Here is a 23,231-nt window from a genome sequence, read left to right as displayed (position 1 = left end):
GCTGTTATTCTGAGCACTTTAAGTATGTTTATTTAACCCTTAGACTTAGGATATGAGGTAGGTATATTATTCCATTTTACAGATGCAGAAACTGTGGCACAGGAAAACATAGGTAATAACTGGCAGATCCAGGATTCCAACACAGGCACTGAGGAGTCAGAGTCTGTGTCATAATATCCGTTTCACAGGCTGTGCGGATTAAATGAAAAAAATGCGAGTCAAGGGCGAGAGCAGGGCATCGCACACAGCGAGTGCTTTATTATTTTAAAACGTAAAACATTTTGGCCTGCAAGTCAGTTCATTCATTCAAAGCACCCGATTTTCTGCGTGAATTCATCAGGTGTCTCCTCTCAAGAATGAAATGGATGAGTAGAGAGGACACTGGGGACCAGCCTCCCAAGATCAATACAGCTCTCTGGTCGCGTTACTCAGGGATGCTCCTACTTCGTAAGGGGAAGCGGAAGTAGCTGGTAGGCAGAAGCCCATTTTCTGTGTTACTGTGGGCCTTTCTAGCCAGGCTGGAGCCCGGTCGCCCCCTTGCCTGCCGCCTGCGTCCCGGGAGGACCCCCGTGGGGGCCCGCCCTCGGCAAAGGTTCGATTTTCCATTGGTGGTGGCTGCGAGCTGAGTCTCTCCGTGCTACAACCAATGCACTCGGCTGTCTCTCCTCGCTGTTTGGTGAAGTCCTCCTCCGCGCCGGCAGAGGGCGCCAGAAGGCGGGGCTCGAAGCCTGGGAGGCTCGCTAACACGGAAGTGACGTCACACCGCCGGAAATTCGCGTCCGCCGAGACCCAGGGGTGTCGGGGACAGTTCTAGCGGCTGAAAGCAGAGCGTGAAAGGTTATGGTAGGAGGTGCTTGAGGGCACCGTTTCCACTCCCAGTAGGCTCGAAGGCTCAGATGAGAAAAGTGAGCTCCTGGAGGCAGGGGCCTGTTCATATTCACCCAGTGAGGACCTCTCCCGAGACCAGCACGCTTCCCACGCGGCTCCTCGGAGAGGAGGAACGGCCTTGGGGGGATGTCCTGCGTCTCAGGAGTCCCTGAGGCAGGTGTCACAGGGACACCCGCATTGCACAGGTGGGGGATACGAACCCAGAGAGAGACAGGGACTTGCACGGTAGGGTTGCCGGATTTAGCAGCTAAAATGCAGGACGTGTAGTTAAAGTTGAAGTTCAGGTGAACAGCAGAGTTTTGGTTGCTAAAATTCAGGACGCCTAGTTAAAGTTGAAGTTCAGGTAAGCAGCAGAGTTTTGGTATAAGGATATCCTCAATAGTGCATGGGTCATACGTTTACTGAGAAAGTATCCGTCGTTTTCTGAATTCAGATTTAACTTGGCGTCCTATATTTTATATGGCAGCCCTACCCCAGGGTCACCCAGCTGAGCGGAAGAGCAGAAAGAGCTATTGAGACCTCCTGTATGCCTCCCCACCTAAGACTCACTAGTATGTGGACCTGGCGCTCCTCCTAGATGTAGCCCTGGAAGCTTGCTTCGCCCGCACCGCATTCCAGTTAGTGGTCTGCCCTTTGCAGGATCTAGGCTGCTGTTCAGAGCTGAGGAGAAGGGGCCAGATACCCCTGCCTCGAGGTTCAGGGGTAACCCCCCCCCCCCATCCTCCAAGACTAGTTTATTCAAAAGACACTAAGCACTTACTCAAAAAGCACTTATTCAGAAGCACCAAGCAGAAACCCAGGCTCCAGATGACACTGGCAAGTAGGAGAACCATTCCCTCTCTGTGGAATTAATAGATTTGCACGGAGACAAGTAGAAATATTAAAATACATTGTGATCAACAGGTCTTTAATATGGGTAAATAGAGCACGCTGTGAAAGCACAGGGACACAGTACCCCGACATAGAGTAAGAGAAAAGGGAGAAACCCAAGCTGAGACATGAAAGATTCATTCAACTTATTTGCTGAACATTTGTGTGTGGGCAGTGCTTTAGGTACTAGAAACACAGCAGTAAACAACATAAACATATCTCTGCCCTTCAGAGCTTAATTCTAGGTAAAATGCATGTCAGACGATGAGCTGTGGGGGGCAAAGGTAAAAGGAAAGGCTACAGAGGGGATCATGGGATTCTGGGGTGGGAGTGTTACAGTTTTAAAGAGTGTGGTCAGGAAGGCCTCACTGAGAAGGTAACATCTGAGCAGAGATCTGAAGGTGTGAGGGAGAAAGATCATGGAGTTGTTTGGGGTTATAAGGAAATGTGCCTGGTGTGTTAGAGGAACACAAAGAGAAGAATGATGTATTGCCTCCAACATGGTAGCTGTCTCAGGGATTTTCAGTGACAACTTTGACAATGTGTTTCTTGCCTTAAATATTGCCTTTAGAATCTAATTTCTGTAAAATGTGACTCCACATAATTAGATGGAGGGCCCACTTTGAACACGATGCACAGAAAAGGGCTCTCTGAGAAGGTGACATTTAATGTGAGCCCTTTAAGATGGGGATAAGTCAGCACTGGAGAAGCTGGGAGAAGAGCTATTTTAGGCAGAGGGAACAGCAAGGGCAAAGGCCTGGAAGCAAGAAAGAATTCAGTAAGTGTGAGGAGCTGAAAAGAGGCCAATAGGCTGGTGAGAAGAGTGGCAGGAAATGAGGTTGGAATGTGGGCGGAGATCTCAAGCAATTTAAATTTTATTGGCATCACAGTGGGAATCCACTGAAGGGCTTTTTAGCAGAGGATTGACAAGATCAGATTCATGTTTCAAAAAGATCCCTCAGGCTGCTAGGAGCCTATATTACATAATTTTGCAGGTTAAGTTTACACTTAGCTATTCATCCCCTAGGTGCCAAGAAGAGGGTTTAAAATGGAGCAAAGGATTGACTAGGAACCCCCATCTGTTGCCTTCAATATGGTCCCTTTACAGCTGGAATGAGTTGGCTTGAGCAGGTGGGTTTCCTAAGGTTGGGGGGGGTGACACCCAGAGAGCCACCATCTCCTTCCTGAGCAGAGGTGCACCGAGTTGACAACTTGTGTGCCTTGGACCCCCATCAGGCTCCCTGGCTGGACCCACCTTAAACAGGCTGGGAGGTGAAGGAAGTGTATGCTACCACCAGCCTGCCAGGTCTTCCTCTGCCCCTTTTGAATACACTTTCAATTATCCTCTCAAAGGTCTCGTCATGCTTCTGCTCTAGCAGCATATAGGGCTCCCTGCAGGCAGCAGGGAGTTCAGACTCCTTGCTCTGTTGTTCAAATTTGTAGGACTGAGCCCTTAACCTGTGGGATCTGATTGTATCTCTAGATAGGTAGGGTCAGAATTGAGTGGAGTTGTAGGACACCCAGCTGGTGTCAGAGAATTGCTTGGTGGTGTGGGAAAACACACACACACACACATACACACACACACACACATGCACACATTGTACCAGGCTTACCCAGTGAGAAGCTCAAGTGAAGATATAAAAACAATTGCAATGAAATGTCTAGACCAGACAAATCCACAGAGATGGAAGATTAGTGGTGTCCAGGGCTGGGGGAAGGGGAGAATGGGGAGTGACTGCTAATGCATATGGGGTTTCTTTTTGAGGTAATGAACATGTTCTAGAATTAGCTATTGGTGATGGTTGCACAAACTGTGAATATACTAAAAACCACCAAATTCTACACTTTGAAAGGGTGAATTTTAAGGCATGTGAATTATATCTCGATTTTTTTTAACTGCAGAAGAAAAATCTTTAGGGTCATCTGTAGCAGCTGGGGGAGACTCTAAAATTTGAACTCCTTTGCCAAGCAGCTCACACACCCCATATGCACAGCTTGAGACCCTAGCAATGTGAAGTCCTGATGAGAGCTGCTGGTCTGAGGAGACACATTCATCAGGGCCCTTGGCACTGAATGTGGCAATAGTCCATGGCCAACCACGTTCTAACAATTACTGCCTGGATCAGCAAAACCAACCAGCACGTATTTGCATTACTCTGATTGCCTAGCTGATCTGCAGGGAGAGGAAGGGTATGGGGTCTCCTCAGAACCTCCCAGGTACCCACCTCTTTGCTCTTTGTCTTTGGTATGAATTTCCAAAAGCGGTGTCAAATATTTGATTGCCCCCACTTTGGGCCAGGACTTAAGCTGGGTGTTGGATTCACACAGAGACCCCTCACCAGCCATGAGCTGCAGCTCCAGTGCTACAGGGAGGCAACCCTGACCCCCACCCCCAACCCGACAGCTCCCACTTCCTCATGAAGCCAGGCATGGAAGCCTGTGAAGACGAGAGAGATGAGTCAGAGAAGCTGGGTGCCCGTGGGAGATGCCCACACTGCAGCCAGGTCAGGACTGAAGCAGAGGGCACGGGGTTGTCATTGTAGCGGCAGGGAGAGTCTCAGCCCTGGCCTCACCCAGGCTGCTTTGTGAATTGAACTGCTGGATTCCACTGGAGTATTTAAAAACCTAAATATTTATTTGCTTCATATTTACAAAGGTGGGAAGGAGATCAAGGGAGACCCCAAGAACACCCCCACACCTGGCTGACCAGGCCCCTTGCGCTGCAGAGGAGGCAGACACAGCTGGAAGGGACAGGATTTATGTTGCATACTTGAACTACAGCGAGTGTAAGACTGGTCCTATTTACAGGGCAGAAACACTACAGGTGGAGCGTGGGGGGCGGCAGAGCGAGCACCAGAGTCCGGGCCAGAGGGTGCCCCTGTCTGCCGCCTTCCCCACCTCTCCCAGAGGCATCTCTGCAGCCCCGCTGGGGTTCTCCGGGGGGAACGGGGCCTGCTCACATGATGCTCGCCGGAGTGAAGACGGGGCCCATGCACAGGGTGTCTGTGATCTCCCAGCCACAGGACAGAGGCTTGCACGTGCCCTCGGCATCCTCGTCCTGTTCTGCAGGCAGCAGCTGCCCTCGCAGGGCTTCCCTGCAAGTGAGAGCGGGTTCCTGGAGGCAGCCAGCATGGGGCCCGCAGGCTGGGAACTCCTGTTGGCCCCTGCACTGGAAGACCCAGCACCACTGGGGCCCCAGAACCCAGGGCTGGGGCGGGGGGAAGGCCTGCTGGCCCTCTTCCCCCACCGCTCCCTTCTCCCCATAGTCTGCCCCACGAGGGAGAGGAGCCCACATTCGTTGATATGCCCCTTATTGTGCCAGGTACTTTACTTACAATATCTAATGGTATGCTCCCCAAACCCTGTAAGGGTGACATTATCATCCCCATTTTACTCTGAGGAAATTGAGACTCAGAAGTTACCTGCCCAATGTCACAGCCCTAGTTGGTGGTAGAACTAGGACTCAACCCAACGCTCATGTTCTTCATACCCCAAGCTTAGTACTTTAAAAAATTTGTCCCCTGCCTCAGAAATCCTACAAGCTGTTTCTCCCACATCCCCACATTAATAAATGGCTCCTGCTCTCGCCACAAGTTGGGCATCTTGTTCCCACACCCAGTGGATCCCTGCGGAGCTTAGTTCCCGAGCATCCTCAAAGGTACCCGCTTCTCTCTGATCCCACTGAGACCACCATCTAGCTGGGAAGGCAGTCTCCCTGATCGTCTCTTGCCCCCTCCAGACAATTCTGACCCAGGTTCATCTTTCGAAAAGGCAAATCCCTGCTCCTGAGTCGCCAGCAGTTTCCCGCCACTCTCAGGCCCCACAAGATCTGGCCCCTGCCAGCCTCTCCCATCACACACAACGGTGCCGCCTGGGTTGCCATCCACAGCAGCTATCCTTTGGGCTCACATCCCATCCTAGGCCTGTGCACATCCGGCCTCTGCCTGCCTCATCAACCCTTGGCTGAGTCCCACAGCTCAGCGTACTTGACAACAACAAGGCTTCCTGACTTCACCTACAGCAGGGCAGGGGGTGTATCTGAGTTACTCACTGCCTAGCGCCCCCAACAGCGGGCCAGCACATGGTAAACACTTACTGGGTGGGGAGGGGTGGAGGCTGGGTGGGAGGACAGGGGAAGAGCACTGGGTTCAGTGTCAAGAGGCCTCAGGATAGGGGCAGCATGACAGCCTGTCCTTTACTTCTGCCAGGTGCTGCTTCCCCACAAGACCCTCCCTCTTCCACCTGCATCCTCCCTTGCCTCCTTTCATACTTCCAGCCTATTCCAGTCCCCCAGTTGCAGGAAGGCCTCCCTCTTGCTGATGTGTGCAATTCAGTAGCAACTCAGTAATATCTTTGCAGAGTCCAGTCAGGCCATTCCCTAGCAGGTAGGAGGTTCTCCAGGCCAAGTACCCTCTGTCTCCTTATCTTTCAAAATGGGTTTTGAAAGATAAGTTTCTTAGAACCCCTCACTAGCTCTCTGCTGCCTTCAAGATCAAGTCCAACCTGGGCTTCCAAGGTCCTTCTTGATCCAGTCTTCCCCACACGCCACTCCAGCCAGTGAGAGCCACCTAAAATTCTTGGGATAAACTGGAATCTGAAGCCCCCTCCCCTGTCGGCCCAGACCACCCTCCTGTCCGCTTGCCTGGCCCTCCTGTGCCTGGCTGACTCCTCCTTAACCACCAGGCAGTGCCTCCTGAGAAGCAGCCCTGACCACCCTTCCCAGCCCGCTGGCCCGCCCTCCCTCCGTAGTGACCTTGGCACTCTCTGTGCTGGTGTCTGTGTAGGCAGGTACGCGCCTTGGCTCACCATGTTCTCAGATGCTCTTTTACCCCCAGGACCCAGCACAGAGCCAGGCTCTAGAACATTTCATTGAGGCCCCTTTAATATGGGGAGATTTTGACATGGCCATTTCAATACATGAAAATTTTGTGTTCCTAGTAACGAGAGTATCTGATTCCCTGCAACCTCGTCCACCTGTGTTTGCTGATGATGGAGCTGGCGTAGGATAAGGAAGTCTGTGTGATTGTTGTTTTTTTAAATTTGTTTTTCAGGCCTTGTCAAAACACCCCTGATGTCAAAATGGCAGCATCAGTCTATCCTGTGCCCCTGCAGGGAGTAGGAATAACAGGTTTGTCGACTGAAATAAATGATATGCAGCTTTGATACTGAGCCCCATCAGGCGTGGCATTTGATAGCATTGTTCCTGGGAGGACCCTCAAGCAACCAGCATGTCCCTGGGGACACAGGCTGCACCCACTCCTGAGGGCCCAGCATAAAAGCCCCTCCCAACTGCTCCTGCCCTCCGCAACCATCTCCCCAGTCCCCAACGTCGGGAGAGGGGGAAGCTCTTCACCACTGACCAGCTATGTGACCTCAAGCAAGTGACCTTGGTTTGTGTCAACACCGATCCCATAGCGTTTGTGTGAGTAAAAGGAAATCATCAAAAGATGCTTAATGTAGGGCCCGATAGGTTCAAAAAAACGTGACTTTCTTTCCATCTTGCCTCACTGGATCCCAGTGCTGGCCTGGCAAAGGCCAGCTCAGGGAGCAGGCCAGCCTTTCGCAGGTCATGGAGCAGCCACCCGCCTGGTCAGCTCTATCTGCATCTGCCCTCGTCTTCCCTTAATCTCCCTCGTAGTCAGAGTGGTGGTTCTAAAGTCTAAATCCGACCATGTCACTCCCAGGCTTCAAACCAGTCCCTCCTTGCTGCTGCTCAGAGCTCTCAACTTGCCTTCCAGGCCCTCCCCAGATTCAGCCCTGCTCCTTCTCCAGCCCCGACCCACCTCAGGTAGTTTCTCGAAGGCATGCTCGCTGCCCGTTCCTTCTGCCTGGAACCCCCTTCCCGCCCCTTCTGCCACCTAACTCCCACTCATCCACCAGGCTCTGACTTCAGCCTCCTTCCTCAGGGAGGTAGATCTGGTCCTTGGGGAGGTGGGGGGGAGATTCTAAGACTCCAGAGCCTGCCCCCTCTCGCCAGCACTGTGTTATCAGAAGTGCCTGTCTGCTTCTGTGCCTCTCACAGGACCCTGAGCTCCTCAAGGGCAGCTCAGTCGCATTCATGGCCACAAGCAGGTGCCAAGCACAGGCCTCACCTGGAATCAGCAGCTGAGAGCTACTTGTCACATTGGGTTACACAGGAGCAGCGTCCCAAACCTGGGGTCCCCCGCATGGCTTCTGCCCAGCCTGCTCCCTTCTCCTCCCCCAACTCCATTTCCCAGCAGGGCCCCCTTACCAGGCCACCCGGGACATGGCACAGGTGACGCAGCAGGTCTGGGCCCCCGCAAGGAGGGAACCCATGCCCACGGTGTAGGCGCCCATGTTCTCAAAGACCAGCCAGTCCCCTACGTGTAGTTGTGGCAGCCAGAGGCCCTCAGCTACGCAGTCACAGCCATCGACCACTGGGCCCCACAGGCTGCTGCTGTATAGGGGCTGCTCCGAGGATGGTTTCTGCAGGAGAGAAGGATGACAACAGTCAGTTTTCCTGGGCATATGAGCACAGCCTGAGCACTCCCTCCCTCCAAAGCCTGCATGACTCCCAGAGCCAATGCAATAAAGACTGGATGGGCCTCCTAGCCTGCATTTAAGGCCCTCCCATTTCTCTGCATTCATTGCTTCCTATACTCTGAAGCCACAGTGCCTGTTCTTAAATCCAGGCTCCAGCACTCACTAGCTGTGTGACCTTGGGCAAGATACTTAATGCCTCTGTGCCTCAGTTTGCTCATCTGTAAAATGGGAATAATAACAGTACCTACCTTACAGGGTTACTGAAAGGATAAATGAGTATAGGTAGAGCGTGTAGAACAGTGTCTGGCATGTGGCAAGGGCCCAATAAGTTAGCACAGTCTTTATTATTGTTGGTGTTGCTGTCAGCTCCCGGCTGCAGTCTTCACTGGTGTATCTGCCACTTTCCAGACCCTGGGTGTGTCCCCCCTCTGCAGCCCTTCCCCCTCCCTCAAATTGTGATTGTCCTCTGGGCCCACCCTGGGGCTCCTTCTTCTATGCAGGTCTCCATGATCCCCTCTTTCCATGCCAGGTCTGATAACAGGAGCCAGAATTACACCCTCCTTCTGAGTCAGACCCTCCTTCCCTCGGGCTCTCAGTTTGGTGAGGAAGACGGGCCTCCCACAGGCAATCACAGAGGACCTCACAGGGTAGATAGAATTACTCCCATTTCAGGGAAAATAAGCTTCTGAGAGGTTAAGTGACTTACCCAAAGGTACAACTAACAATGACATAAATTTTGGGGCTTCCTAGGTTGCACAGTGGTTAAGAATCCGCCTGCCAATGCAGGGGACATGGGTTTGATCCCTGCTCCGGGAAGACCCCACATGCCACGGAGCAACTAAGCCCGTGCGCCACAACTATTGAGCCCATGTGCTGCAACTACTGAAGCCCACGCGCCTAGAGCCCATGCTCTGCAACAAGAGAAGCCACGGCAATGAGGAGCCCGCGCACCACAATGAAGAGTAGCCCCCACTCACCACAACTAAAGAAAGCCCACACACAGCAAAAAAGGCCCAACAGAGCCAATAAAATAAAATAAATTAATTAAAAAAAAAAAGACAAATTTTTTATTTTTTTCTTAAGTGACTTCCAAATCCAGAAAAGAAATCTGTAACACAGACCATTTGCAGACAACCATGGAATCAATGTAGTTTGTCGCAGGGTAGGGATCCTGCCAGGCAGGACCTAGAGGAAGAGTCACGACTGAAAGATGGACATGAGCGAATCCTGACTGAATCCTGCCCTTGAAAGCCCTTTGTTCCAGTTAGTCCAGCTGCTCTGACCTCCCCAGGTAAACCCTGCTTCCCTTCCCCCACCCCCAGCCATCCCCATGCTATTCCCTGAGGCCCCAAACCTACCAACTTCTAATTTTCCTTTAGATCTAAGCTTCCTCATGGAAGCCTTTCCTAAGGCTCCCCAAGCTTTGCCTTCATAGCCTTTACCATAATTTATAATTAGATATTTATGAAATGTGTCTGTCCTCCCTGTCAGACTATAAATTCCATGAGTCCACACCAGTCAGAATGGCCGTCATCAAAAAATCTAGAAACAATAAATGCTGGAGAGGGTGCAGAGGAAAGGGAACCCTCCTGCACTGTTGATGGGAATGTAAGTTGGTACAGCCACTATGGAGAACAGTATGAAGGGTCCTTAAAAAACTAAAAATAGAACTACCGTATGACTCAGCAATCCCACTCCTGGGCATATACCCTGAGAAAACCATAATCCAAAAGAAACACGTACTACAATGTTCACTGCAGCACTATTTACAATAGCCAGCACGTGGAAGCCACCTAAATGTCCATCAACAGATGAATGGATAAAGAAGATGTGGCACATATACACAATGGAATATTACTTGGCCATAAAAAGGAATGAAACTGGGCTTCTTAGGTGGCGCAGTGGTTAAGAATCTGCCTGCCAATGCAGAGGTCACGGGTTCGATCCCAGCTCCAGGAAGATCCCACATGCCGCAGAGCAACTAAGCCCGTGTGCCAAAAAAAAAAAAAAAAAGAAAAAAAAAAAAGGAATGAAACTGAGTTATTTGTAGTGAGGTGGATGTACCTACAGTCTGTCATACAGAGCGAAGTAAGCCAGAAAGAGAAACAAATACCATGGGCTAACTCATATATGGAATCTAAAAAAAAATGGTACTGATGAACCCAGTGATAGGGCAAGAATAAAGATGCAGATGTAGAGAACGGACTTGAGGACATGGGGTGGGGGGCGAAGGTGAAGATGAGATGAAGTGAGAGAGTAGCACTGCCATATATACACTATCAAATGTAAAATAGCTAGTGGGAAGCTGCTGCATAACACAGGGAGATCAATTTGATGATGGGTGATGACTGAGAGGGCTGGGATAGGAAGGGTGGGAAGGAGTCATGGGAGGGATGGGATATCGGGATATATGTATAAATACAGCTGATTCACTTTTTTGTACAGCAAAAACTGGCACAACAGTGTAAAGCAATTATATTCCAACAAAGAGCTTAAAAAAAAAATTCTATGAGTCCAGAGATCATGACAGTCTTGTTTACGCCTAAGCCTAGCAGTCTGGCATACAGTAGGTGCTTTTGAGAATAATATTTGTTAAGTGAATGAATGAATAAATGAATAGGGAATACATGAGTGATAAGAAAGAGAAAGAGCAAAAAAGAAAGAAAAGGTACAAATAGAAGCCATCCCACAGCCTAGAAGGAGGCAGGGGAGGAAACCAATGGAGGAAGAAGGAAAGGCATTTCAGTACCTCTGCCAGGAGCAGGAATGAGTCAAACTGAGGAACAGTCACAGACGCTATAAGCAGAAATAATACTCATATTTGACAAAAAGTTAATGCATAAGCCATTAGTCTCATTAGTAAAGAAAAACATGTACATGTTATTAAAGTCAAACATGAGAACTATCCTATACTCATTAATTCATTCATTCAACAGATACTTATTAAGCACCTACTATGTGTCAGGCTCTGATCTAGAAGCTGGCGGTGCATCAGTGAACACACACAAAAAACCAAGTTCCGGGACTTCCTAGGTGGCGCAGTGGGTAAGAATCCACCTGCCAATGCAGAGGACACGGGTTTGATCCCTGCCCCAGGAAGATACCACATGCCATGGAGCAACTAAGCCTGTGCGCCACAACTATTGAGCCTGCGCTCTAGAGCCCGTGAGCCACAACTATTGAGCCCATGTGCCGCAACTACTGAGGCCCACACGCCTGGAGCCCATGCTCTGCAACAAGAGAGGCCACAATGAGAAGCCCACACACCACAAAGAAGAGTAGCCACAGCTCACCGCAACTAGAGAAAGCCCGTGTGCAGCAACGAAGACCCAACACAGCCAATAAAATAAATTAAAAAACAAAAACAAAAACCAAGTTCCTGTGCTCATGAAGCTCACATTCTAGGAAAGAGACAAACCAATACACCCATGTTCATATAACTTAACACTGTTATTCACAAGCTTCTTGTTAATGAGTGAAATTCCTCTCAGTTGCTCTGAATTATTTCCCTTAGCTCCAATTGTTAAAAAACAATAAGCTAACTTTTAAGGACTTGTGAGGGGAAATGCTACATAAATGTATCCATGAGGATCCTTGAGAAAATAGGTTTCAAAGATTCTTCTACAATAAAATAAAAAGGCACCCTTGAGCTATAATCAGAGTTCTCTCACTTCTTATTAGTGGTATAAATTAAAAATGGATGGGAAAGAAAGATTTTAAAACTTCACAGGAAATATTGTGATTACCATTTAAAGCCTTTAAAAAAAAAGGCAAAAAAAAAAAAAAAGGAATCTGCAAAATAAATGTTCCACAGGTGTGTGGGGACAGGCTTGTAAGTCTCAGCTCTGTCTGAGTCAGAAAACTGAGTGGAAATGAACAAGCACCTGTAAAAATACAAGATGCTCAGTCTGCTACCAGTGCCCCCTCTGAGAGAGAGGGCAGGGGGTTCCTACTCCACAAAGCATGCCCACTACTACATCACACCTCCTCTGGGAAGCAGCTGCAAGTCACATTTTACAGATGCGAAACTCAGCAGAAATGACCTGCTCCAGGTTCTGGAGGGAGTTAGTAGCAGAACTCCAGGTGGTCCCAAACAAGGTGCCTCCTAGCCACCCCTGAATGGTTGCTTTCCTCAAAGAGGCCCAGTAAGTGAGCAGATCCACAGATGGAACAGGTAAAACATTTAAAGTGGCACGTGGCTCTGATGGAATCCCTAAAGAATTACTCAAGTTTTAAAGCATAAATCAGTTAACTCCTACACTGCGTGAAGTGTACAAAAATACTTTAAAAGGAAAAAAATGGGATGAACAAGGGCCGCACACAAAAAGGAAAAAGAGGAAACAGAACAAAAGCCTATGATCAAAATCTCACTTGTGAACATATAAGCAAAAATCCAAAGTGAAACCCTAAGCAAATCCATACTCACATTCAAAGAATCACTTTCAATGATCAGATAATTTATCTTTAAATGGAAGGCAGGGAGGATATGAGCAAGGCAATCACTGGCTTCATCATAATATGGAAAACATAGATCTACAATTCAAATTTGATTTTCCCAACATATGTCAACATGGCATTCAGTAGCCTACAGCATCACTTCTTGATTAAAATACAGACAAAACTAAACTCCACAAAAGAAGAGAAACGATTTAAAATAAGGAGCCAACTCTAACTTAATGGAGATATACTAGAATGGCCTCATTTCAGAACTAGAAGCAACCTGAGTAAAGTTACTCCCCTCATTTTTCCAGATGAAGAAACGAGAGAAACAGGGCCCAGAGAGGTTAAGTAACTTGCCCAATGTTACTCAGCTACTATATGGCAGAGCCAGGACTTGGGCCCATATCTTCTGACTCCAAGTCTGAAGCTTTCTGTCATCATTTCTATTTTATAAAGCATGAGAAATGCTGGCGATGGCTATTATGGGGGAAAAAAGAAACAAAAAGGTATAATACAGAGAAAATGAAGAAATAAAATATCACATTGCAGATAATGCTTATCCACCTGGAAAATCCAAAGGGGAGAGGGGTAATTACTAGAAGAGATCAGTGAGTTTCCGCATGCAAGCCAGTATCTCAGCCCAAACACACAAGGGACCAACTCCACTCACAACAGTAATGAAAGCATTAAGTTACTAAACTTGGGGATGTACTTGAGCCACAATAATACTTATTCAAAGAAAATAATAAAACCTTAAAAGGAGAGAGAAAATACAAGAGCCCTACCCTCTCCTAGCTGGAAAAACTTAGTAAAGCAAAAAAGAGAATTATCTCTAATTTAATGAATGGATTAAATAAGCTACTACTAACTGAAACTCCCAGGATATTTTTCTAGATGTTAGAAACAATACGAAGAAAAAAATGAGCCTATCAGAGAATATTAATAAATAATAATGATGGACTCAATTTTTTGTTAAATATTTAATTCATACAGAAGAACCCGTATCATGTGTAAAATAAAAAGAATAATGGGATAGGGAGGGTGGGGGGGAGTCGCGGGAGGGAGGGGATATGGGGATATGTGTATAAATGCAGCTGATTCACTTTGGTGTACCTCATAAGCTGGTACAAGAGTATAAAGCAATTATATTCCAATAAAGAGCTTTAAAAAAAAGAATAATGATAAAATGAATATCTGTGTACCACTAACCAGCCAAAGAAACAGAACATTTCCTCTATCTTTGAAATCCCCATCCCAATGACATGCCCCTTCCCAAACCTCTCCAGAGGTAACCGTTACCCTGAATTTTGTTTTCATTATTCCCTTGCTGTACTTTCTTTTTCATGAGTACACCTAACCCTAAACAGTCTAGAATTTGATTCTGCACATTTTTGAAATGCATATGAATAGAAATATAGGGTATATAATCTGCAACTTGCGTTTTTTGTTTAGTTGAAACTTACATTCCCAAGATTCACCCAACTGAGGTATGTAGACATAATTCACTATAAGCTGCATAGAATTCACTGCATGGAATACACTGTCATTTACCTATTACCCTGCATCAGGACAATATTCCAATGTTTTGTATTATATAAATTGCTCCTATGAACATTCTGACATCTCTTCAAACACATATGCCCGGAGTTTCTATACAATATATACCTAGGAACTTGCTGGAAGAGTATACACATGTTTAAGTTTACCTAAATAATGCCAACTTGTTTCCCAAAGTAGAAATACCTACTTCCACCTAGCAGTGTCTAAAAGATCCAACTCTCTATATCCTCAGCAGCACTTGATATTGTCATGCTTTTAATTTTTTTTCTAATCTAATCAGTAGATGTATCTTGCTTTCCTTTTGCTTTGCATTTCCTTGATTGCCAATGAGGTTGAGCACCTTTGCATCTTCTACTTGGCTCTCCTCTTCTGTGAACTGCCTGTTAAAGTCTTTTGCCCATATTGCTTTCTGCTTCACTTTTTTTTTCTTGTTTTCATAAGATTCTTATTTGTCTCTATTTCCCTTTCAAGAATCCTTCATATATTCTGTCTACTAATCCCTTATCAATTACATATGTGTTTTCAGTATTTTTCTCCTTTATGATTTATGATTGCCTCCTTACTTTCACTAGCAGATGAGCAGAAGCTCTTTATTTTAATGTAGACAAACATCAGTCTTTTCCTTTTTGGTTTTAAAGATATTCTTCACTGTTTTTCCCTCTTTCAAGGCCAAACAGGTACTCTCCCATATTCGTGTCTGGAATTTATATTCATGTATGGTGTGAGATAGGGATCCAATTTCACTTTTTGCATTTGGACAATCAGGTGGCCTCGCATCATATATTAAACAATTCCCAATGATATGCTTTGCAAGCCCTGTCAAAATCAAGTTTCCAGATTATGTGGATTTTTTTTTTTGGCTCTCAACGATGTTTTGCTGATCTATATTTTTATGCCAGTCTCCAAACTAAATTATCTTAATAAACTTCTACTATTTTAGTGGTTACTCCAGACATTTACATTTTAACACGTATACCTAAAGTAAAGTCTAAAATTAATCAGTATCTTTATCTTCCATTCAAACAGTTCAAAACCTTAGAACACCAATTTGGTCACTCTACCTCCCAACTTACATTCTATTGCTATCCAGCGTTTTAGTCTATCTTACTTGTGACAGAGGTTGCTAGTTGCCTACCCCCAGCAATTCCAGTCCTCAGTTTTTGCTGGGCACATGTCCGCCTAGAATAAAGACTATATTTCTCACCTTCCCTTGCAGGTAGTTATGGCTATAAGATAAAAGCATAAGTACCTTCAGGAAATTTCCTTAAAAGACAACTGGCACAGATAGGATTAAGATGGCAGAGTAGGAGGACATGCGCTCACTCCCTCTTGCAAGAGCACCAGAATTACAACTAACTGCTGAACAGTCATCAACAGAAAGACACTGGAACTCACCAAAAAAGACACCCCACATCCAGAGACAAAGGAGAAGCCGTAATGAGATGGTAGGAGGGGCGCAATCGCGTTAAAATCAAATCCCATCAATGCTGGGTGGGTGACTCACAAACTGGAGAACAGTTATACTGCAGAAGTCCACCCACTAAAGTGAGGGTTCTGAGCCCCACATCAGGCTTCCCAACCTGGGAGTCCAGCAACAGGAGGAGGAATCCCCAGAGAATCAGACACTGAAAGCCAGTGAGATTTGATTGCAGGACCTCCACAGGACTGGGGGAAACAGAGACTCCACTCTTGGAGGGCACACGCAAAAATGTGCTCACCAGGACCCAAGGGGAAGGAGTAGTGACCCCATAGGAGACTGAACCAGACCTACCTGCTGGTGTTGGAGGGTTGCCTGCAGAGGTGGGGGGGCAGCTGTGGCTCACCGAGGAGGCAGGGGCACTGGCAGTAGGGGTTCTGGGAAGTGCTTATTGGTGTGAGCCCTCCCAAGAGCCCGCCATTAGCCCCACCAAAGAGCCTGTGGGCTCCAGCACTAGGTGGCCTCAGGCCAAACAGCCAACAAGGTGTGAACACAGCCCCACCGATTAGCAGGCAAGCAGATTAAAGTTTTACTGAGCTCCACCCACCCAGCCCTACCCACCATCAGTCCCTCCCATCAGGAAGCACACAGGAGGCTCCCAGATAGCTTCCTCCACAAGAGGGCAGACAGCAGTATCAAGCAGTATCAAGCAGTATCAGCAGTATTTCGTCTTGTGGAACTGAAAACCACAGCCACAGAAAGATAGAGAAAATGAAAAAGCAGAGGACTTTGTATCAGATGAAGGGACAGGATAAAGCCCCAGAAAAAACAACTAAATGAAGAGGAGATAGGCACCCTTCCAGAAAAAGAATTCAGAATAATGATAGTGAAGATGATCCAGGACTTTGAAAAAAGACTGGATGCAAAGATCAAAGTTTACCAAAGACCTAGAAGAATTAAAGAACAAACAGACATATGCAACACAATAACAGAAATGAAAAATACACTAGAAAGAACCAATAGCAGATTAACTGAGGCAGAAGGGCGAACAAGTGACCTGGAAGACAGAATGGTGATAATCATTGATGCGGAAAAGAATAAAGAAAAAAGAATGAAAAGAACTGAAGACAGCCTAAGAGACCTCTGGGACAATGTTAAACGCACCAACATTCGCATTATAGGGGTCCCAGAAGGAGACGAGAGAGAGAGGCGACCTGAAAAAATATTGGAAGAGATTATAGTTGAAAACTTCCCTAACATGGGAAAGGAAATAGCCACCCAAGTCCAGGAAGCGCAGAGAGTCCCAGGCAGGATAAACCCAAGGAGAAACAGGCCAAGACATAGAGTAGTCAAATTGACAAAAATTAAAGACAGAGAAATATTATTAAAAGCAACAAGGGAAAAATGACACATAACATACAAGGGAACTCCATCAGGTTAACAGCTGATTTCTCAGCAGAAACTCTACAAGCCAGAAGGGAGTGGCATGATATATTTCAAGTGATGAAAGGGAAGAACCTACAACCAAGAATACTCTACCCAGCAAGGATCTCATTCAGATTCGAGGGAGAAATCAAAAGCTTTACAGACAAGCAACAGCTAAGAGAATTCAGCACCACCAAACCAGCCCTACAACAAATGCTAAAGGAACTTCTCTAAGCGGGAAACATAAGAGAAGAAAAGGACCTACAAAAACAACAACAAAACAATTAAGAAAATGGTAATAGGAACATACATATCGATAATTACCTTGAATGTAAATGGACTAAATGCACCAACCAAAAGACACAGACTGGCTGAATGGACACAAAAACAAGACCCATATGTATGCTGTCTACAAGAGACCCACTTCAGACCTAGGGACACATACAGACTGAAAGTGAGGGAATGGAAAAAGATATTCCATGCAAATGGAAATCAAAAGAAAGCTGAAGTAGCAATACTCATATCAGATAAAATAGACTTTAAAATAAAAAATGTTACAAGAGACAAGAAAAGACATTACATAAAGATCAAGGGATCCATCCAAGAAGAGGAGAAAACAATTATAAATATATATGCACCCAATATAGGAGCACCTCAATACATAAGGCAAATGCTAACAACTATGAAAGAGGAAATGCAAGGCAGAAATAAAGACACAGGTGTAGAGAACAAACACATGGACACCAAGTGGGGAAAGCGGGGAGGGTTGGGGGAGAATGAATTGGGAGATTGGGACACCAAATTGTACACTCTAAATATATGCTGTTTATTGTCTGTTAACTGTATCTCAATAAAAGGTCTTTAAAAAAAAAAAAGACAACTGGCACAGGGACTTATTGCCTATAATGGCTGGCACTTCAAACTATATCTACCAAGACTGGGATAACACCTAGAAATAGGTACAACTAGAAGCCATATGGTATCATGTGACTACGAAACCACCATACCAGGACTTTCCTGGTGGCACAGTGGTTATGAATCTGCCTGCCAATGCAGGGGACACAGGTTTGAGCCCTGGTCAGGGAAGATCCCACATGCTGCAGAGCTACCAAGCCTGTGCACCACAACTATAGAGCCTGCGCTCTAGAGCCCGTGGGCCACAACTACTGAGCCCATGTGCCACAACTACTGAAGCCTATGCACCTAGAGCCCATGCTCTGCAACAAGAGAAGCCACCGCAATGAAAAGCCTGCACACCACAATGAAGAGTAGGCCCCACTCTCCCCAACTAGAGAAAGCCTGCACACAGCAATGAAGACTCAACACAGCCAATCAATCAATCAGTCAATAAGAAACCACTATACCAGCTCTGAATTGCCTGCATCCAGACAGTTGCATAAGAGTAAAAAATAAACTTCAATATTTTATTCTAGTCATGTAATTGGTGGTGGTGGTGGTGGTGTTACTGACAGTCCATGATCCTTTAGACATACCCACATATTTCCAATCTTTGCTCCTCATCCCTTCCTGCAACCCAGACCATCCATCTGGAATACTTTTCCTTATGCCTGAACTATATCCTTTAGAATATCCATTAGTGAAGATCTATCTCTCAGTTTTTGCTTCTCTGAAAATGCCTATGTTTCATATTCATTCTTGAAAAACAATTTTGCTGGATATGAAATTCTAGGTTGATAGTGTGAAGCTGCTATTCCACTGTCTTCTGCCTTCTATTGTTACGGAAGAAAAATAAGCTGTAAGTCTAATTAACATTCTTCTACAGGTATTCCTCTATCTGTCTCATTTTTCTCACTAGTTTTATCATCTTCTCCTTGTCTTTGGTATTCAGTTTCACTAATATGTTGTCTAGGTATGGATTTATTTTTAGGTAACGTACTTGGAATTTGTTGGATTTCCTGAATCTGAGAATAAGTGTTCCTCTATTTTATTTATTAACTCTCTGCCAGCTATTAATTTTTTTAATTTTAATTTATTTATTTTGCCTCTCAGCTCCAAATCCATCCTTCTTTGCCCTGCTTTGTGATACTGGAGTGAGACTTTTCTTCTTTGCTAGCCGGCTTTATGTTAGGCTTTGTCAATAGAAGTTGCTGGAAAGACACTTCAAGGACAGTTCAGGAAGAGGGACTTTCCCTCTTTTAGCCTCCTGTTTTCTGTGTGGTCACCTCTGGTGCAGGGTACGAGAGTCTGCTTGCATTCACCTCAGTGGCCCTCAGAGCTCAACTTTGGCCTTCGCAGTCCAACAAACTTCCCTCCACTCAGCAGCAGGCTGCTTCTGTGGTTCAGTTGTGTTGGGAACCCTCTGAAAGTTTCTTTGCCCCTGGTAGGCAGCATATCCTTGTAATAGTCACAGCCTCTCCTCAAAGATTTCAATCTCAGCCTTGGAAGGAGGAGCTCCTTTTTCATTCTCCCTTACCAAGGGTAGTAACTGCTTTTATCCTTTTTAGTAGTTAACCATCTTTAAAGTTAGCAATTCTTTATATTAAAATTTTCCTGCTCAAATTACTTGTCTCGTTTCTGTATCCTGATACAATCTCTTCCTGAAACTAATCATAAACATTTATGTCTTCTCACTTTATCTGCCACTTCCTTTGCCTTTCTTATTCTCTCTCTCTCTTTGTGCTATATTTGCATAGTTTCTTCAGCTCTATCTTCCCACTCCCTAATTCTCTCTTCAGCTATCTCTAATACCTTGCTTACCCTGTGCATAATTTCAATTTTCATATATTTCATTTCTAGAAGTTCTATTTAGTCCTTTTAAAAATCTGCTAGATCATGATTTTCTATTCATTTACTTTTGGTCATATTTTCAATTTCTTATTTCTTTAAACATTGTAAATTTTTAAAAATTTTATTTTTAGCATCCAATAATTCCAGTACATGAAGTATTGCAGGTTTGAATCTGCTGTCTATTGCTTCTGCTGTTTCCCTTCATGGTGACTTGTTTCTTTGTGTTTTGTGATTTTTTTTTATTGTGAGCTCATGTACCTTGGAACTTTATCTGTGAGAATTATTAAAAGCCTAGGTTGAAGATTCCTCCTCCAGAATTTGTGTTTGCTTCTGCAAGATAAAATAAATTCTAGGCTTGAGGTTTTTCTGACCACACAGTTAATAAGAATTTGGGCAACAAATCCAAGAAAAGACTGGCTTGTGATTTCAAATTCTCAATTTTTTGCTCTCTTCCAACCATTAATAAGATCAAAACAGACAAGTTTCCTTACTGTCCTCCTCTGTGGGAGTTTTTCCCTAATATTCTCTTACACTAATGATGATGTACTTTTTTAGGGTTCCCAGCTTTATGTGAGGGATCCTATCAGATTCTCTATCTTGACTAGTACCCAGGAATACACACAGCTATCAAAACTGAAGATCAGTGCTAAAAGGATTCAGCCCCTCCAAGAGAAAGCCAGTTTCAAAGTTAGGTTTTCTCTCTGGATTAATTAATTAACAGATATTTGAATAGTCACTGTTGTACGTGCTTGGGACACACTAGTGAACAAAATAGACAAAGATCCTTGTCCTCATGGGGTTTTGAGTCTAGAGGGAGGAAAACAAAGAAGTAAATTATATACTTTGTTATAAAGTAATAAAAAAAAAAACCAGATCAGATAGGGGGTGTAATACTAAATAAGGTGTAAGGTGTCAGTGTAGGCCTCACTAAGGCAATGACCTTTGAGCAAAGACCTAAAGGAGATGAGGAGTGAACCAGTGTTCTCTAGAAGAGGTACCTAGAAGAGATGTGATTCAGGCAGAGGGAAAAGCTGGTGCAAAGGTGCTGAGGCAGGAGCTTGCCTGGGTGAGTTCAAGGAACTGCAAGGAGGCTGGTGTGATTAGAGTGGGATGAGCAAGGGGAAGAGAGTGAGGGAGGTGGTCAGGGAGGAAACAGAGTCAGATGGCAAAGGGTCTTGAGAGCTACTGGAAGGGCTCTGGCTTTAATTTGGAGTGAGACAGGAGCCAAAGCAGGGTTTTAGGTAGAAAAGAGACATGACTTGACTCACATTTTAAAAAGATCCCTCAGGCTGGTGGGCTGACTGGCTTTTACTCTAAGTGAAATGGAGATTCCTGCTTTCACTTACTTTTTGACCTCTGGAGATTCCCTCATAGCCTGTAAGCTAGGACACAAGTTTCCCTTGCTGTCAACGGGGAAGCTGTTTGGAGTATCTAGTCTACCACGTTGCTGGAATAGAAGGCACCCTACCAGTTTTCTGAACAGCACAAAGCTGTGCTTAAAATAACAGGATAAAAACTAGAGATCACTGAAAAAAATAAAATTAATGTACAGTATGGCAAAGCAGAAATAAAACAAACAAAAAGGTTAGAAATCATTACTTAAGAATTTTTAGGACAAGAACTAACCAGATCCAGACCTGACAAGTACTACTGCAATACATTCCAGACGGAGTCATACTTTTTTTTTTTTTTTTGAGTCACATTTTTTAAACCATAAATAATTAGAATAAAATACAACGGCAAGTAAGAAAATCCAATCTTGGCAACACAGGGAGGGTATCTCTGTACCGAGTAGGGTGACTAGAGTTCGTACCCTGAATTTTGCTTCCCAAGATTCTCATAAAATTCCCATGGTATTTGCCCCCTCTAGGTCCCTCCCTACACCTAACTATATCGTGCATTTACGAAGTGCTAATACACATTTATTGAATTGCATCTTTATACCCTAAATATATGTCATTTTAGACCACTCAGTGAACATTTAAAATGTTTATAAATAAAAAGTCCACCTAACATATCAGTAGAGAAAACCATGTCTCATAGTATATAATTTTTTTAAGTTAAAAACAATGTGCACAAGAATGGACTGGAGGACACTGGGTTGGGGGGGGCAGGGGGCGAAGGGGAAGCTGGGGCGAAGTGAGAAAGCAGTATAGACATATATACACTACCAACTGTAAAATAGATAGCTAGTGGGAAGTTACTGTATAACAAAGGGAGATCAACTCAATGATGGGTGATGCCTTAGAGGGCCAGGACAGGGAGGGTGGGAGGGAGGGGATATGGGGATATATATATAAATACAGCTGATTCACTTTGGTGTAACTCAAAAAAAAAACAATGTACACTATGACACACAAAAAAAGGAATGAAATACATTTTAACAATAGTCGTCTCTGAATGGTGGGATTAGTGGATTATTTTATTTTATTGTTTGTGCTAAATTTTCTCCAATAAAGGTTCTATTTGTTTTATATATATATATATATATACACACACATACATACACACACCATATATATATATATATATATACATATGTATATATATGATAATGTATAACCAGCAGAGCAGGTAGAAAGAGACAAATTTCCTTACTATTAATTGCAGCACACTTAGTTAAGACATATGATAGTTTGTTGAAACTTCTATGAAAGAATAACAAGGAATCACAAAACTATAATAATAAACCATCAGATTGAGAAACAATATTTGTATCAAATATTATATTAAATACATAGACACATGCATATGCAAGCTCATCTTCATTTGCAAGAAAGAAAACTTTAAGACCTCCCCAATTAGGCAAACACAGGATGTAAAAAGACATTGACATCAAAGGAAATAAACCAAAAAGTGCTTTATCCTTGTCAAAGAAACAAAAATGAAAGAAATACTGAGGTATACCATTTCAGATAAGTTAGACAACAAGAAAAACATCACAGCACGTAATGCTGGTGAGCTTATGGTGAAATGGCACAACTGGTAACAATACACGTTGGTCCAAGCTTTGAGGAAAACAATCTGACAATACGTGTCAAGAAGCACAAAAATGCTCAGATCTTCGTATCCAGTAATCCTATTCCAGAGGTTCACCATAAGAAAATAGTTTTAAAATGGGAACATATTTTAAGCATGTATGTTGAGCCAATCATGCAAAGAGACTAACAAAGAGCATTCTAGGCAGAGGGAATACTCATAGAAACATGAATAAGAATAACCAAAAATTAGCAAAGCCTAAATGCCCAATGATGGAGAGATTTTACAAGGAAGCAGTGATTTTATAGGGAGGCAGTCGTTTTATAGGAAAGTAGTTAAGAGCTTATTCTTTGGCAACAGACAGGTAATCAAAGATGAATAAGACACGAACTCTGTT

At 44.7% G+C, this 23,231-nt stretch overlaps 1 protein-coding gene and 1 long non-coding RNA gene across 6 annotated transcripts in view; one reads left to right on the top strand and one right to left on the bottom strand.

Annotated features, from left to right (window-relative positions):
* Window positions 1–4,372: 4,372 nt before the first annotated feature.
* Window positions 4,373–23,231, bottom strand: part of AZIN2 (antizyme inhibitor 2) — a 37,656-nt gene continuing 18,797 nt past the window's right edge. For 4 of the 5 annotated variants that reach the window (XM_057706284.1, XM_057706266.1, XM_057706274.1 and 1 more), the window contains 2 exons: window positions 8,107–8,208; window positions 4,407–4,856 (listed from right to left, as the gene is read on the bottom strand). In XM_057706284.1, the coding sequence (XP_057562267.1) occupies window positions 4,560–4,856; window positions 8,107–8,208 (399 nt within the window). In that variant the 3' untranslated portion in view covers window positions 4,407–4,559. Of the gene's footprint in view, window positions 4,857–7,993; window positions 8,209–23,231 lie in introns of all 5 variants that reach the window. The other variant, XM_057706268.1, reaches the window with a different exon arrangement.
* LOC130835071 (uncharacterized) lies at window positions 5,312–6,914 on the top strand. The gene is made up of 3 exons (XR_009048829.1): window positions 5,312–5,419; window positions 5,501–5,845; window positions 6,813–6,914. It is a non-coding gene; the product is annotated as an uncharacterized LOC130835071 (long non-coding RNA).

The sequence above is a fragment of the Hippopotamus amphibius genome, chromosome 1 (assembly GCF_030028045.1).
Source record: "Hippopotamus amphibius kiboko isolate mHipAmp2 chromosome 1, mHipAmp2.hap2, whole genome shotgun sequence".
Classification (NCBI taxonomy): Eukaryota; Metazoa; Chordata; class Mammalia; order Artiodactyla; family Hippopotamidae; genus Hippopotamus; species Hippopotamus amphibius.
The sequence above is the reverse complement of the archived record's forward strand: the minus strand, read 5'-3'. Positions and strand labels throughout refer to the sequence as shown.